At 40.1% G+C, this 15,705-nt stretch overlaps 1 protein-coding gene across 1 annotated transcript in view; it reads left to right on the top strand.

Annotated features, from left to right (window-relative positions):
- The window catches only part of nlrc5 (NLR family, CARD domain containing 5), a 52,367-nt gene that overhangs the window by 1,590 nt on the left and 35,072 nt on the right, over positions 1-15,705 (top strand). Inside the window, exons 2-9 of the mRNA XM_036126489.1 lie at positions 2,823-3,166; positions 8,478-8,555; positions 9,288-9,473; positions 9,579-9,733; positions 11,254-11,385; positions 11,687-12,002; positions 13,434-13,887; positions 14,038-14,200. Coding sequence (XP_035982382.1) covers positions 2,839-3,166; positions 8,478-8,555; positions 9,288-9,473; positions 9,579-9,733; positions 11,254-11,385; positions 11,687-12,002; positions 13,434-13,887; positions 14,038-14,200 — 1,812 coding nt within the window. The 5' untranslated portion in view covers positions 2,823-2,838. The remainder of the gene's footprint in view (positions 1-2,822; positions 3,167-8,477; positions 8,556-9,287; positions 9,474-9,578; positions 9,734-11,253; positions 11,386-11,686; positions 12,003-13,433; positions 13,888-14,037; positions 14,201-15,705) is intronic.

Below are 15,705 nucleotides of genomic sequence, written 5' to 3'. Positions count from 1 at the left end.
AAAAGGCGTAGACACAACTAAACCTCCTGTCTCTGCTCTAACCTGAGCATTTGCGATATGAGGTTCATCACTTTCACCCCATGAAAGTTTTGAATCAATTTCCAAGGAAATTAAAACGACTTACATTTTAAAATCAGTTTTCTCAATCTTATTTTTACTAAACCCAACTGTTTATTGCTGTATCTACTTATAATTTGACCCCCCCAGTTATCTGCTCAGTTTTCAGCAGCTTTAATGGCATATGGCTCTTACGTACGTGTTGTGTGAAATTAACAGACTCCATGATAGTCATAAGCTCAGCAGCCGAGTTATTAAATGAAACATCAGTGTGTAGAGTTAAATGATGATAGATGAAAGAAAGTCATTAATTTGAGATAGAAAGACATGACTGCTCCTGGAGGACGATAAATTTTAATGTAAGAAAAAGTTTTGACTTTTCTTTACGCTAGAAGTGCTGACTTTTTTCACTTGATGCTCAAAATGTGTTCACACAACTGCAGAAATAGGCTGTCTTTAAATATAGAAGCCCCCCTACACACACCACACATAATTTCAGGTGCACATCATAGTCTATACTTTGTAGAAAAATTAAAAATAGACATGTGATCTTATTATTATGAGACCCTGAGCTCGTAATAATTACATAAGGTGTCTATTTTTTTCTTTGGTTAATGTAATGCACTTTAATAATCTTTAATAAAAAATCGATACGGTTTGGCGCTGAATGAGTTCCCAGTGCAGTAGGATGCCTGATTATAGATCAGAGGTAAAGCAGAAGCTGTTTCTGCACAGACCAGGCTGCAGGTGATGGTGTCGCAGCCGGATGACAGGAGAGGTCTAGATGTGCAACGCCACACACAGGCACCTGATTACCACCCCAAATAAAGTTACATTATGTAATAAACTTTGATTTATTTTTATTTCTTCTTTTCTGAATACTGTGATGCTGTGGTATTTTTATTGCTGCTCTTTAGGCTGTGAAAATTTCATATTAGCACATGTCTACTTAGGAGCCGAGGCAACATCACAGTAGTTGATGTTTCACGCCAACAGGATTTCACAAATATTCCAAGATTATGACTAAATTATTACCGATGTGACTTTTTTTTGGTACCAGTAGCCTTTATTTGACAGTATTGCGATTGCAAAGAAGGTGGAGAGAAAAAGGAAAGATAAGAGATAAGATTATACTTAAATGTATATTAAATGGAAATTTCTCTTCAGCACCCAGGTGGAAACGACTGAGTCCTAAAATGCACAAAGCACATAACCAAAATGAATAAGTTTACATACATAGGTAGTAACTATCTCTGAACAAAAACATACACACACAAAGCTAAGTGTGTCTAAAAAAACAGCCTTTTAAAGGCAACATATGCAAAATCCACTTTTTTAGCCCTTGAATACATTTTGATGTGTACTTGGAATCACTTTGAATGCATAAACGTTGAATTTAGTCTCTCTAGGTGTTGCATAGATATCTTTAGATTCTGCTTAAGTAATATTTCTCAAGCTGTTCAGTTTTCTCTGTTCTCTGTTAGATTTTTTGAACAATAATATCAGAGTATTTGCTGCTTAGCTGCTAAACAAGGTCACTTTGGTCCACTTTGTGTAAACCACAACTAAATGATTTAAGTGTGAAAAAGGATGCCATTACAAAGCATACGTCCCCTTTAAAAAGCAACATTCTTCAATAGGTTTGATGAAAGTGAAACATTATTTTTTTGTTTCAAAAGCTACAGGAATGAAATTTTTATTATAGTGTTTTTTTTAGTGCTTATGGTATTTTAAGTCCCCCCGCCCCCCACCCAAGAGTCAGATTTGAAACTTCCCAGTTTATACAGGAAAGTACTTAAACTAGCAGCCTATTTTAGCATTTGGTACCAAAGTGCGGTTAGCATTTTAGTTTCCTTTTGGGATTAATAAACTATCTTTGAATTTAATTGCTTTACTAATAAACAGTATATTTCTATATATCCCCATTGAGCTAGTAGACCCCCACTGGAACTGTGAGACTTCTGTCACCATTTCCTAGTCCAGTATGATGTGTGGCAGATAAAAGCGAACTATTCTAAAGGATAAAACAGAACAATGTTGCCTTTTCAGCTTCCAGTTATCTACTGAGATCTAATCTGCCGACAGGCTGAATGAGGAACCGACATTCATGTTGAAAGTTCATTTTTGGCTTCCAGTGGCCTAATTTTTGAAAGCCTCCTTGATTCAATTCAATTAAATTTTATTTCTATAGTTCCAATCCACATCATGTCATCTCAAGGCTCTTTCCAAAGTCAGCTTCCATCAGATCCTCCAGGTTGGTCATAAAGTTTCCTCTCTAAGGAAACCCAGCAGGTTGCATCAAGTCTCTCCAAGCAGCATTCACTCCTCCTGAAAGAGCGTAGAGCCACAGTGGACAGTCGTCTGCATTGTTGATGGCTTTGCAGCAATCCCTCATACTGAGCATGCATGAAGCGACAGTGGAGAGGAAAACTCCCCTTTAACAGGGAGGAGAACCTCCAGCAGAACCAGAACCAGGCTCAGTGTGAACGCTCATCTGCCTCAGCTAAAACATTACAACATTATTTTGACTCTTCTCCACACAGTAATAACTTCCACACAGAAGAGTGTCGCTGTTTTTCGAAAACATGATGCACTCATGCATGGTGCATTCACTGACAGGAAAACAATTAGATTTTTGTTTTCTGGTGGTTGGATCACTGATCAAGGCAAATGGAAAATGATCTGCTTCTGGCTACTAGACAAGTGCATCCCTAATTTCCACTACTACTAAATGCCTTTTTGTGATTTTTTTGTGTGTACATTAGCTGATGGCGTCTGATCATGGATGAGGAGCTCGACCCTGACGATGGAAATGTGAACTCCGTCTTGGCTCAGGAGTTCTCAGAGCTGCTCCGCATCCTTCGCTGTCAGCCGGACTCAGTCATAATGCAGCTCAGCCAAACGGCGGCAAGTGACGCCGCGTGGCTGAACAGACCAGCAGCCGGCGGCCGCGCTGCCGCATCAGACCGAGCTGAAGCCATGCTGGAGTACTTCAGACACGCCACCACTGCAGAATGCTGCAACTTCCTTCAGATGGTTTGTCTTCTGTGTGAAGACATCCCCATGCACCTGGAGTCGAGGCTCATGTCTGTGGCTGGATATGATTGCAGTGAGTGTGAAATCGTGACACACAATGATCATTTTTAGATCTAATATTTCTTAGACACATCACGGCAACTATCATTCATTCTCGTGAAAGTTCCCACTGTGAGAGAGGCGGTTCTTTTCTGGTTTTCAGAACTAGTTTAGTTTGAGTATTTGTTGGCTGAATGATTAACATTTCATTGAACTAAGCTCTTTACACCAATCTCAAGTTGTTGCAGAGAAGAAACTGAAACCATCTTCAAATGAAGCCCCTCATGGCCAAATAAATGCTGCGTGTTTTCTTTGAGACGGAAGTCTTTGGTTTTTTTGTGCTATGTTAACCAAGCTGATTAGTGGTGTCCCCCTTTCTGCCTGTCTTTTATTTTGACGTACAGTTGAGACCAAAAGTTCAGAAACACTATATCAAAAGACAAATATGTTTGTTTTCTCACTTTCAGACTGAATAAACCTTTCCTGTCTTAACCGGCATTTAACCAGCTTAAACCAGCATCTTCGCAAAGGTTTTTTGTTTCTGTTCTTGGGTTGGTATGCACATTTCGGAACAAAGTGCGTTCATCTCTGGGACACAATCTCCTTCCTGGGCGGTACAATGGCTGGACAATCCCATGGTGTTTATACTTGCAGATAATTGTTTGAAGAGATGAACGTGGCACCTTCAGGGATTTAGAAATTGCAACCAAGGATGAACCAGACTTGTGATAGTCAACAGTTCTCTACCGGATATCTTGGCTAATTTCTTTTGACCCATTATGTTACACAAAGAGGTTTTAGGTGTGCCTTTCCCAAATTGTTTAAAGCAATAGTGATCTTAGTGGATGTAAACTTGTAGTAATGTTTTGTCAAAAATAACCCTTCTCTCATTATTCTGGCATTTAGCAAATAGATATAATTTTGGTAATTCTAACAGACCTAAAAAAGGAAAAAGGTTATTCTGATTTCATGTCTGACAGTGAGGAAGAAAAAAAATGTGTCTTATTTATAGTGCATGTAAACTTCTGGTTTCAACTGTTTGCATGTCTCTATGTCACGTTTAGTACAGCAAGGTATTCCCCTCCGTCTGCTTCTCTTTGGTACATTTGTGGGTTCTTTGTGGGCTTTTTGTTTCATTTTGATCAAAAAGAGGCGCTCTCTCTTCACAATGTTCCAACCCATTAAGGTTAGCGTTAGGAGAACAAGTTTTACTTAACATTTAACCACAGACAAGTTGTTCCTGAATGTTGCAAAGATTTCCTGAGCTTACCATTTTTAAAATGTTTACACCGCCAAGACTGGAACGACACCTGGAGTAAAATCCATTTGCAGGTGTTTCTGGTGAAAAGGGCTGAAAAGAGCACTTTATCTCTTTTTGTATTAATTTAGATGTAGTCTGACTTTTTGTCGTTGTTTTATTATCATCCTATATTTTATTGCATTTATTGTTATATGATTTAGTTTAATCAGGAAGTTACTGAAGAGTTTTCCCGTCAGTCGAAAACCGAGTAAAGGTCACCAGACAACAGCCGCTGTCGTCTCATTGGACAGTTTCACCTGCACTGGGCGGAGCTTGATGGAAGTCACATCGTGGCTTTGCATGAGGTTTGCAGTGCAGCTGCTGGGTTTATTGGGTGTACACAGAGGCCCAGTGTTGAAACTAAGAGGTATGTCAGGTCACAGACAAATGTGAAGCTTAGCTATATCTTCACCAAGCATTACAGAGCCACATTCCATCTGTTGAACAAATCAGGTCAAAATCATATCAGTTTATTCATACAGCGCCAATTTACAACACATGGCATCTCTAGGCTCTTTACAAAGTCAAATTCAATCCTCACCCAGTCTCATTCAAATCCAGAGGTTTAACCATAAAACTTCATAATTTGCTGCTACGGTTGTCAACGAGGCATCCTGTTTTTCTACTTGTAACGCTAACATTTATTTTGGTGACTTTGGCTGCTTTCCACAAGCACAAAATTACATCCAAATAGGGCATTTCTTTTGGGAGCTAAATTTAGAGCTCAGTGGTTTTAGTCAATAAGTGCATTATCATATTATAATCAATAAAAAACAGTTTAGACAATATTGTATTTATTTATTCTGCCGCTTCTGCTTGTTCAGCAGATTATTTGAAGAATACACCAACAGAGACAGCAATTTTGGAAGATGCAGGTAATTTAAGTTTGCTTTTTATCAGTGAGATTGAATGGTACCAAAGGATGACCACGACTAAGTTTTTTCCCAGTTAAAAACTGGTTTAAATTAAGAAAAAAAAAAACACGTACAAGGAAAGGCACGTTTATCTGAATAGCACATTTGATTAACAAGACAATTCTTTTGTGCTGTACATGAACAGAACATGATAAATTAAACATTATAGAGGAAAGCACATTGCAGTGGAATAGTAGCAGCAGGTCAAGATAAATTGGACAAAAACTTAATCTAATGAAGTTTCAGGGATCCACAACAGTTTGAAATGAACATTAATATTAAAAGGCAATTCTGAACCGGTTTTTAACCTTGATTTAAAGGAACTCAGGCTTTCAGCACTTTTACAGTTTTCTGTGAGTTTGTTCCAGATCAGTGGAGCATAGGAACTAAATGCTGCTTCTCCATGTCTGGTTCTGGTTCTGGTTCTGCAGAGCAGGCTGGAGCCAGAAGACCTGAGTGGTCTGGAGGGTTGATGCCCTGATAACAAGTCTGTGATGGATTTAGGTGCTAATTCAGGGATTTATAGACTGACAGAAGGATTTTAGAGTCTATTCTCTGAGATCCAGGGAGCCATGGAAGGACTTCAGAACCGGGTCCATGTTCTCTACGTTCTTAGTCTTAGTGAGGACTTCAGAACCGGGTCCATGTTCTCTATGTTCTTAGTCTTAGTGGAAGGACTTCAGAACCGAGTCCATGTTCTCTACTTTCTTAGTCTTAGTGGAAGGACTTCAGAACCGGGTCCATGTTCTCTACGTTCTTAGTCTTAGTGGAAGGACTTCAGAACCGGGTCCATGTTCTCTACGTTCTTAGTCTTAGTGGAAGGACTTCAGAACCGGGTCCATGTTCTCTACGTTCTTAGTCTTAGTGGAAGGACTTCAGAACCGGGTCCATGTTCTCTACGTTCTTAGTCTTAGTGAGGACTTCAGAACCGGGTCCATGTTCTCTACGTTCGTAGTCTTAGTGAGGACTTCAGAACCGGGTCCATGTTCTCTACGTTCTTAGTCTTAGTGGAAGGACTTCAGAACCGGGTCCATGTTCTCTACGTTCTTAGTCTTAGTGGAAGGACTTCAGAACCGGGTCCATGTTCTCTACGTTCTTAGTCTTAGTGGAAGGACTTCAGAACCGGGTCCATGTTCTCTACGTTCTTAGTCTTAGTGAGGACTTCAGAACCGGGTCCATGTTCTCTACGTTCGTAGTCTTAGTGAGGACTTCAGAACCGGGTCCATGTTCTCTACGTTCTTAGTCTTAGTGGAAGGACTTCAGAACCGGGTCCATGTTCTCTACGTTCTTAGTCTTAGTGAGGACTTCAGAACCGGGTCCATGTTCTCTACGTTCTTAGTCTTAGTGAGGACTTCAGAACCGGGTCCATGTTCTCTACGTTCTTAGTCTTAGTGAGGACTTCAGAACCGGGTCCATGTTCTCTATGTTCTTAGTCTTAGTAAGGACTTCAGAACCGGGTCCCTGTTCTCTACGTTCTTAGTCTTAGTGGAAGGACTTCAGAACCGGGTCCATGTTCTCTACGTTCTTAGTCTTAGTGAGGACTTTAGAACCGGATCCATGTTTTCTATGTTCTAAGTCTTAGTGAGGACTTCAGAACCGGGTCCATGTTCTCTACGTTCTTAGTCTTAGTAAGGACTTCAGAACCGGGTCTATGTTCTCTACGTTCTTAGTCTTAGTGGAAGGACTTCAGAACCGGGTCCCTGTTCTCTACGTTCTTAGTCTTAGTGGAAGGACTTCAGAACCGGGTCTATGTTCTCTACGTTCTTAGTCTTAGTGGAAGGACTTCAGAACCGGGTCTATGTTCTCTACGTTCTTAGTCTTAGTGAGGACTTCAGAACCGGGTCCATGTTCTCTACGTTCTTAGTCTTAGTGGAAGGACTTCAGAACCGGGTCCATGTTCTCTACATTCTTAGTCTTAGTAAGGACTTCAGAACCGGGTCCCTGTTCTCTACGTTCTTAGTCTTAGTGGAAGGACTTCAGAACCGGGTCCATGTTCTCTACGTTCTTAGTCTAAGTGAGGACTTCAGAACCGGGTCCATGTTCTCTACGTTCTTAGTCTTAGTGGAAGGACTTCAGAACCGGGTCCATGTTCTCTACGTTCTTAGTCTTAGTGAGGACTTCAGAACCGGGTCCATGTTCTCTACATTCTTAGTCTTAGTAAGGACTTCAGAACCGGGTCCATGTTCTCTACATTCTTAGTCTTAGTAAGGACTTCAGAACCGGGTCCCTGTTCTCTACGTTCTTAGTCTTAGTGGAAGGACTTCAGAACCGGGTCCATGTTCTCTACGTTCTTAGTCTTAGTGGAAGGACTTCAGAACCGGGTCCATGTTCTCTATGTTCTTAGTCTTAGTGAGGACTTCAGAACCGGGTCCATGTTCTCTACGTTCTTAGTCTTAGTGAGGACACGGGCAGCAGGTTCTGGATCAGCTGCAGCGTTCTGATCCACTTTTTAGGCAGTCCTGTGAAAACACCGTTGCAGTGATCAGTTCTACTAAAGATAAACATGGATTAGTTTTTCCAGATCCTTCTGAGACATCAGTCCTTTAATCCTGGAAAGACAAACGTTTAAAAGTTTCCAAAACAACAAAAATTAAAGCAAACTTGATATTTTTAACAGTGTGTTGTGTGTTTGTGTTTATTTTTTCATGGCTTCAAACGCTTTATTTTTTCTAATAAATACTAGTTTTAAATATAAAATTCCTAAATTCTGTATGTAGTGGTCTTTCTGCACATAACCCTAAACATCTATTTAAATTCAGCTCTAAATTATTCATCAGTCAACAATCAGTAATTCTTTTGCCAGGGTAACAGTGCTGTTAAGTACGTTTTGTTGATATGATAAAGTTTTATATTACTAAACCGATTAAAATCCAGAAACAATGAAACTGAAACCTGAGTTTGTTTTTTGGACAGAGCTGCACATTTGGAGGATGTCTGATGCTGTTTGTCTTTTGTTTCCTGCCTCTGCTTTCCGTTTCATTCATTCCAAGACGATTTGAAACCTTAAAGTGAAGACGAAGGGATATTATTGCAAATCGTCAGACCTGTTGCTCTTTTTATGACATACCTGACTTTTTATGTTGAAGTGTTTTGTAAGCATTGTCATGCAGCGTGTTGTCCCTGCACAATAGGCACAACTTCCTGTGAGAGGGATGAGCAGCCTTTGACGCCGCCTGCAGAGGAGCAGCTCACCAAACGCCCACGCATTGGTACAACCTGCACGCAATCACGAGCAATCAGACTTTGGTTTCCCATGCTCTCAGTTTGCAGACATTTGAACATAAATATATATAGAAACTTAGCTTACTACTCTGGTTGGACAGCCTGGAGGGACATCATACTGTTGAGGGCAGCATTATGCATGAGACGGATGGTTCTTCTTAAAAAGATACAATGTCATTTATCACTGACATTTCTCTGTAATCCTCCGGGGTTTTGGAAAATCAGTGGAAAGAAATTCCCTTCATATGATCATTATCACCATATCACTAGTCCCTCCAGCAGATACCAACGCAGCAGCTTGTTTTGTTGTTGCCATTTTAATGTCTGTTGAGGCGATACACAAGATGGCTGCAATGCATGCGTCTACATTTGACTTCATTCAAGGAATGCCCTGTTGGTGCTTTTTAAGTTAAATTGATTTTCTCATAACCCTCTGAAGAAAACAACTTCTTATCGTATCTATAGAGGATTTAACCAGAGATTTAATGCATCCTTACTTTTTATTGAATATTACATTAATGGGTTTAAACTCAGATCTGTAGGAAAGATGTGTGTGAATACAAAAGATACATCTCCACCATCTCAGGGACATGTCACAGCTTTAGTTTAGGGTTCTACTAACTGAAAACTAAAACTCCAGTCGCATGTTCGGACCTCATTGTCCTGCAGTTCACTAAACGGTTTTCTTTTACAAGTTCGTACGTTAAACCTGCCCGCAGATTACTGGGAGCATTACAAGAGTGAAGTGGCCGGTTTACTGCAGCGGAGGTGGAAGCGAGCGTCAGAGGGCCTGGTGAAGGACGTGCAGCCGGACAAAATTTGGGTCAGCATAAGAACCGCAAACAGAGCCAGGGACCGACCCGATCAGACCCCCGGTTCTGCAGAAAGAGGCAGCAGAACTCCAGGTCAGGATCGGTCTGCTGTTTCTTTTGTTCTGCAGCGGGAAGAAGCATACATTTATTTGAAGCCTGTGGACTGTGTAATGAATTCCTTAAACGTTTTCTCATTAGAACCTGACGGTGATTACGGGTGGCCCGAGTCCAGACTGACTTTGGAGAGCTTTCTGCGGGGATGTGCAGGAAAAGTGACCGTTCTTGCTGGTCAAGCCGGATCAGGAAAAACTCTGCTGATGTCCTCTCTGGGGCAGCAGTGGGCTGAACAACTGGTAGGTTCCCTTCACTCTTTCTAGTGACTATAAATACCTAATTTCCCAGTAAACTTAGGTTCTTGTTGAGCTGCTGGAATATCAGTACTGATTAGAAGACTTAAAGTAAAGGGAAATAAAATGATTTGCAAGAACAAAGAGTAGGACTTTTGTTGTTTTAAGTTGTGGATCATTTGTGAAACCAGCCATGAATCCAGTGCCATGCCCTGCAGGGGGAATTAAATAATAAAAGAAAAATACGTGATCATAAGGTTGCCCAACTTGTATCAAAGGAAAGTACCTGTTAAAAATCATGTTGCTCAGTGATGTCACACACTCATTTTGCATGTAACCACATTTCTGCAGATCACGTGTTTACATGCTGCATACTTTTATTTTATACAGAAATGAAAGTAAAACTAAATTGCGGTCTCCGATTAGACTTGCAGTCGTTATTTTCAGTGAACTTTTCATCCCAGATAGATTTAGAGAATGTTCCAGGTCAGTGAAATTTTAAAAAGAAGATCCAAATACAACAATTATTGATCTTCTGAACTCCCAGCAGAGGAAAAAACTCAACTCAGTTCGGGTTTTTATTTAGATCACGTCTTAGAAGCAACGGCATGACCCAAATGGCTTCTTTACAAGACCAGGTATAAATATACAAAAGAAAAATAACAACAGGCTAAAATGGCCAGTCTGCAAATGATTGTTTAATCAAACATACTGTATGCTTTTTAAAAGATTTTAGTTAAAGAAAACATGTGACTTGGAGCTGGTTTCACAACAAAAAACTAATTCCACTAAAAATACTAAAACCTGCGTCTCACTGTTAGTGTTAGATCAACCTTTCATTTCAACAGAGTGGGAAAACATGATTACACGGGTGAACAAAGCTCTGGCCTCGCCTTATTATGCACTCGACAGTTGGCAGTTTACCCAATCGGATCACCAGATAGGCCGGCTGACATGGATCTTTTTACAAAGCTGTCACACACCATTTATACAGGAAAGCTGCACCATCTCTAGACGGTTGGTGTGACTCAAATAGTGCAAAAAAAAAATTAGATCAGCACTTTTAATTCAGCGCCTAACATTCCTCAGCATGCTGGATGCTCGAAACTTTAAGTCAAACTGGTGCCTTGACCTACATTCGGAAAAAATCAGAATTATGTTGTTATAGAGTATTTTGCAGCAGTCTCTTTTAGGAATATACATGTGATAATAATACGTCTAAATTTGAAGCTATTGCCAAGATTTTACAAGGAGCCACAGTAGGGAGGATTGATATGAATTTGCCAGGAGGTACCTGGTAAAGGTTTGATTGTAGCAGTTATATAGATACATTTTTAGATCTTACAGGATTTATTAGGACACAGATAAAGTGCCAATGCAAATGTCAAGCCCAGATATGCCCAAATGAAAGAGCTTTATCACACAACACTTTCCAATGTAGTATAACAGTTTCTAAGTTTATTTGCCTCGTCAAGCTGTTCCCCAGCGGGATGTTTTCACATTTTCATTCTTCTCGTATCATCCAGGGCCCTATCCCTTCATCCCAGCTGTTTGTCTTGCTGGAGTTTCGTCAACTCAACCTCCTGACCGCCCCTCTTTCCCTGTCTGAACTGCTGTTTCAGCACTACCTCCCACCTAACGGGGACAATGATGCAAAGGTACTGTCATATGAAAACTCTGCTATCTGCTACTGCTACTGCTATCAATTTGTTTGCCATCAAATAGCAAGTTGTACGCTGGATACTTGATTAATGTGGTAAAATAGGGATGGATAGTTATGTTGATGGGGCAAAATAGATGTATTTGTTTTATAAGGGGAAACTAGAACTCCTGCTTTAGAGTGCATGACTGCAGTAGGTTAGCAGACTAACCAGTAAACTGTACATGTTCAGATATTTGCTAAAACATATTTTAAATATATATTTCATGCCAACTTTTGTCTTGTCTTTGTTGGAGCAGCAAGCCATTGTGGACTACCTCCTTTCCAATCCAGAGCAGAGCTGCTGGGTGCTGGACGGCTACGACGAGTTTCAGAAAAAACTGAAGCGGCAGAAAGTTCAGAATGAGCCGTTGGACTCGTATAAACCTCTGCCGGTCGCAGACCTCGTCTCAGGGCTGTTGAACCGTCGACTTCTCGCAGGAAGCACCGTGTTGGTCACGTGTCGTGTGCGCGACGTTATGGATTTGGATGGTTTGTCGGACAAAGTGGGGCAGCTGCTGTCGTGGGACCACCATGAAATCCAGGAGTATGTCAACAGTTTCTTTGGTGGGAAAGGTAAGCCTTTATTTCTCTCTTTCTAGTAAAGTTGTGGTGGCGTTTAGAGAAATTAACACACAAAATAAGATTTACCTGTGAGCACAGTTTACAGCAGAGAATCCGTTTTCTTCAAAGGTCCTTGTTTTGACCATAACGTGATCCGTCATCTCCAAACCTCAAGCACAAAACAAAGTTTAAATATTTTATTTTCAATGTTAATAAAAAAAATAAAGTTTTACAATAACAGAAGAAGTTCAATTGAATTCAGAGTGAGCTTAGGGTTAGGCCAAAATAACAAACAAATGCAAACTATCTCAAATAACCAAACTTACCTAATTAACATAAAGAAACAGCAATCACTTACGACCCTAAATAAAAACAGAAGAAGAAAACTGATGCAAAATAAAAGGCAGCTCACCCCTACAAACTTCTCAGTATTTAACTATTCTTATTAATATTTACAACATCTTTGCAGGTGTGGCTGGTTGGGATTAGCAGAGGAAGAATGTTGGACAGTTGGCAGCAGCGTCCTTAAGTGCATTTAAGTTTATAGTGTGAAGTTAAACACTCAAAATAAAAATAAAAAAACTTTTAAAACAAGACGAATCACACTTCTAAACACGTCTAAAGCTAAGGTTTTAATCTTGGTAAGAACCAAATAATTGTCTGTGTTTTATTGTGTAAAACAGATTGTTAAAGTGGCACCGTGTAAGTTTTGATGCAAGTATTAACTTAATTTGGGATGCATTAAATTATTTTTCATGTCAATATGCAGCACTTGGCATGTATCGAGGTGGGTCAGATCCGTCGCTGAATCACCTAGTGCGTAGCTCTATATCATTCAGCCATGTGTGCATGGCCCTTTCTAGGTTATGGCAGTCTGAGCTCAGACTGCTGTAATAATAAAACAGGTATGACACTTACCTGATTAGACATATTCTTGGTTCTCTGATGTTGGATTTAATCCAGAGGGGTGAATGCGGCCTCAAGTGCTGGTTCAAAGTGCTCTGCTATCAGATTCCAAAACACGGAGGACGACTGTTTAATTTTGTGACAGTGCAGTGCCGCCAGTGGCCATCAGGGGTGCTAAACCTGGAAGTTACAGGTCTAGCTCCCCTAGTGGCTAAAAGTTACATGGTGCTCCTTTAACAGAGATTCAGATATTTTATTATTTGATTTGCCAATCACTAATCAAAGCAGACAAAGGGAAAACTGGATAATTCTGATCCCTGGCCGATAGTTTGGTGTGCCTGTAGTTTTGTCAGAGATGTCCTTTAATTTAAAACTCATTAGTTTCAACCTTCAAAACTACAGGTCAGCAGCTTTTTTATTTTTTTTATACATGGTTGTTTTTATTAATTTACAATTTTTGGGTGATGTTCCCACTCAAGTAGACTAAAATAGGATTTTTAATTTGTTAATGTCTCAATTCCAATGTTCTAAAACCAGATGGAAACCTTGGAGCAGATGCAGCAGAGGTTCTTTTCTCCAGTCGACACCTCCTGGACATGTCCTCACTCCCTGCCCTCTGCAATATCTGTTGCGTCTATCTGCAACATTTACTGCACCAACGCAGAGATGCAGAAGAGAAGCAGATGCTGGAAGAAAAAGAAGTTGAAGCAAAGAAAAAACAGGTAGAAATAGAGGGAAAGGGGGCACAATTTCCTGATGGAGTGGACAGCAGGACAGACAGTCCTTCAAAAATACCACTACGAAGTATAAAAGGTGAAGCAGTCGAAAAGGCAATAATGGACTTTAAGAAAAGCAGCGTCAGACTGACTGGTACATTAGCACAAATCCCTCCGACCCAGACTCAGATCTACCTCGCTGCTGTTGCTGCATTTCTTAGCCTGTACCGCAGAGGAGGAAATGACAGGGCAGAGACCTCAGGATTTCCTCAGAGGTAAGTGTAAAAAACTCAGCCACACATGCACCAGATCAAAAATTATTTCCAACTAAAATTCCAAATAACTTACAGTTAATCTATATAATTCTGTTGATCAATTAAAATGTAACACAAGCGAACACATGTGTTCTACATTTCTTTGTGCAGTACCGAGTTTACATGGAACGCTCAAACTCTGCATCCAGCCGAGCTGTGTGAGCTCAGTCGGCTAGCATGGGGAGGGCTGGAGGAGAGGAAGATTGTCTTTTTGGAAGAAGACATTCCACAACATACTTTGGAGTTATCACTCAAGGCAGGACTCTTGTCACAGGTCAGACGTGGTTGCAGTTGTCTCTGTTTTCAGCGTATTTATGCATGCAGGACTGAGGCCCTGTGCACGCGGCGGCGCTTTTTGATTAAAACAGACACGTGTTGTTGCATCTCTGCTGTCTGTCCACCCCACAGGGTTGAATCTGAAAAAAACGGTACGATCCAGAAACGGGTTCTCAAAGGTGAAGGGCTTAAAAAAAAACCTGGTCTCCGTTGTTGTACACACGAGCTCTGCCAAATGCACAGCATGAGTGCAATCAGTAGAAGTTAAGCAGGAAGTGTTAGTTTGCATGTTTTTGTGTTTCCAACTACATACCGCCTACTAGTGGTGTGGCAGGGAAATGACATCATTTTTAGCGTTTCTTCTAGGGTTGCGTGCGCGGAGATGGTGATTGAAACGTTGTCATGCAGACGTGTTAACAGAAACAGAACAACAGCTTCTTTCTTCATGGATCATTGTCGTGAGCACAGGGCCTGAAACATAGAAGCCATGTCACAGCGGCATTTCAGGAATATCATCAAATGTTTCATTGCTTCAGCTTTTCAGTGCTAAAAGTGGAAATCATTTAGCCTACACATGATTCTGGCTTACAGACATACAAAACCCCAAATAACATTTCTCTGAATATTACAGCATACAAATAAAAAAAAAATCAGAAACGTGGGGCTGTGGCTCTGCTGAGGTGTTCAGGAAGCCCATATTGCTTTTGTTATAATATGCAATCACACCTGTTCGATTATGAAGATTATTATTAATTATAATTGGCAATTATAATTTATAATATATCATTTAAAATCAAAGGATAGCTATAACGAAAATGTATTCAAATGGTTGGGATCAGGGGCTATGAGCCTGTAATGATTAACACTAACAATTGGTTTAATTAGCAGTTATGAACTTATTTATAAGGGGAAAGTGTTATCTAACCAGCTGTTTACTGGTTAGACTTGTCCAGCAAACGTTGACAACTTTATCAATAACTTCAATTGGAGTTTTAATCCTTCACCACAACCCAATGAAAATGTCTCAGTTTATTCAGTAGAATTAACTCAAAAGGAGATGATTAGGTAACTCTTTGAGACCATTCAATTTCTGACTCAAAATAATCACAAACACCTACGATTTCACAAGCTGTTATTTATTAAACTAATAATTCCCTGTTACGTCACTTATTCTGCTTAATAAAACACTAGGAAACACTACTTGCTACTAGATAGAACATACAAGACAACAAATGAAAATAAAGTCAATCATAATGGATTAATTGAGATGTAGCAATGCTTAATCAATTCAGAGTTTGTTAGGAATCTTATTGACATCAACATTAACCATCATAACCAACATGTCAGCACTTTGAGGAAACAGCATTGAAAGAACATCAGCTAAATAGCTCTGAGGTAGCAAAACTGGTGTAACGAAACAGACTGATGCTTATTTAAAACATATTATGCTTTAAAGAGTTTCTTGTTTCATCATTAAACCTTCTTTCCCTTTTTGATTGTTGA

The sequence above is a fragment of the Fundulus heteroclitus genome, chromosome 2, assembly GCF_011125445.2.
Source record: "Fundulus heteroclitus isolate FHET01 chromosome 2, MU-UCD_Fhet_4.1, whole genome shotgun sequence".
Taxonomy (NCBI): Eukaryota; Metazoa; Chordata; class Actinopteri; order Cyprinodontiformes; family Fundulidae; genus Fundulus; species Fundulus heteroclitus.
The sequence above is the reverse complement of the archived record's forward strand: the minus strand, read 5'-3'. Positions and strand labels throughout refer to the sequence as shown.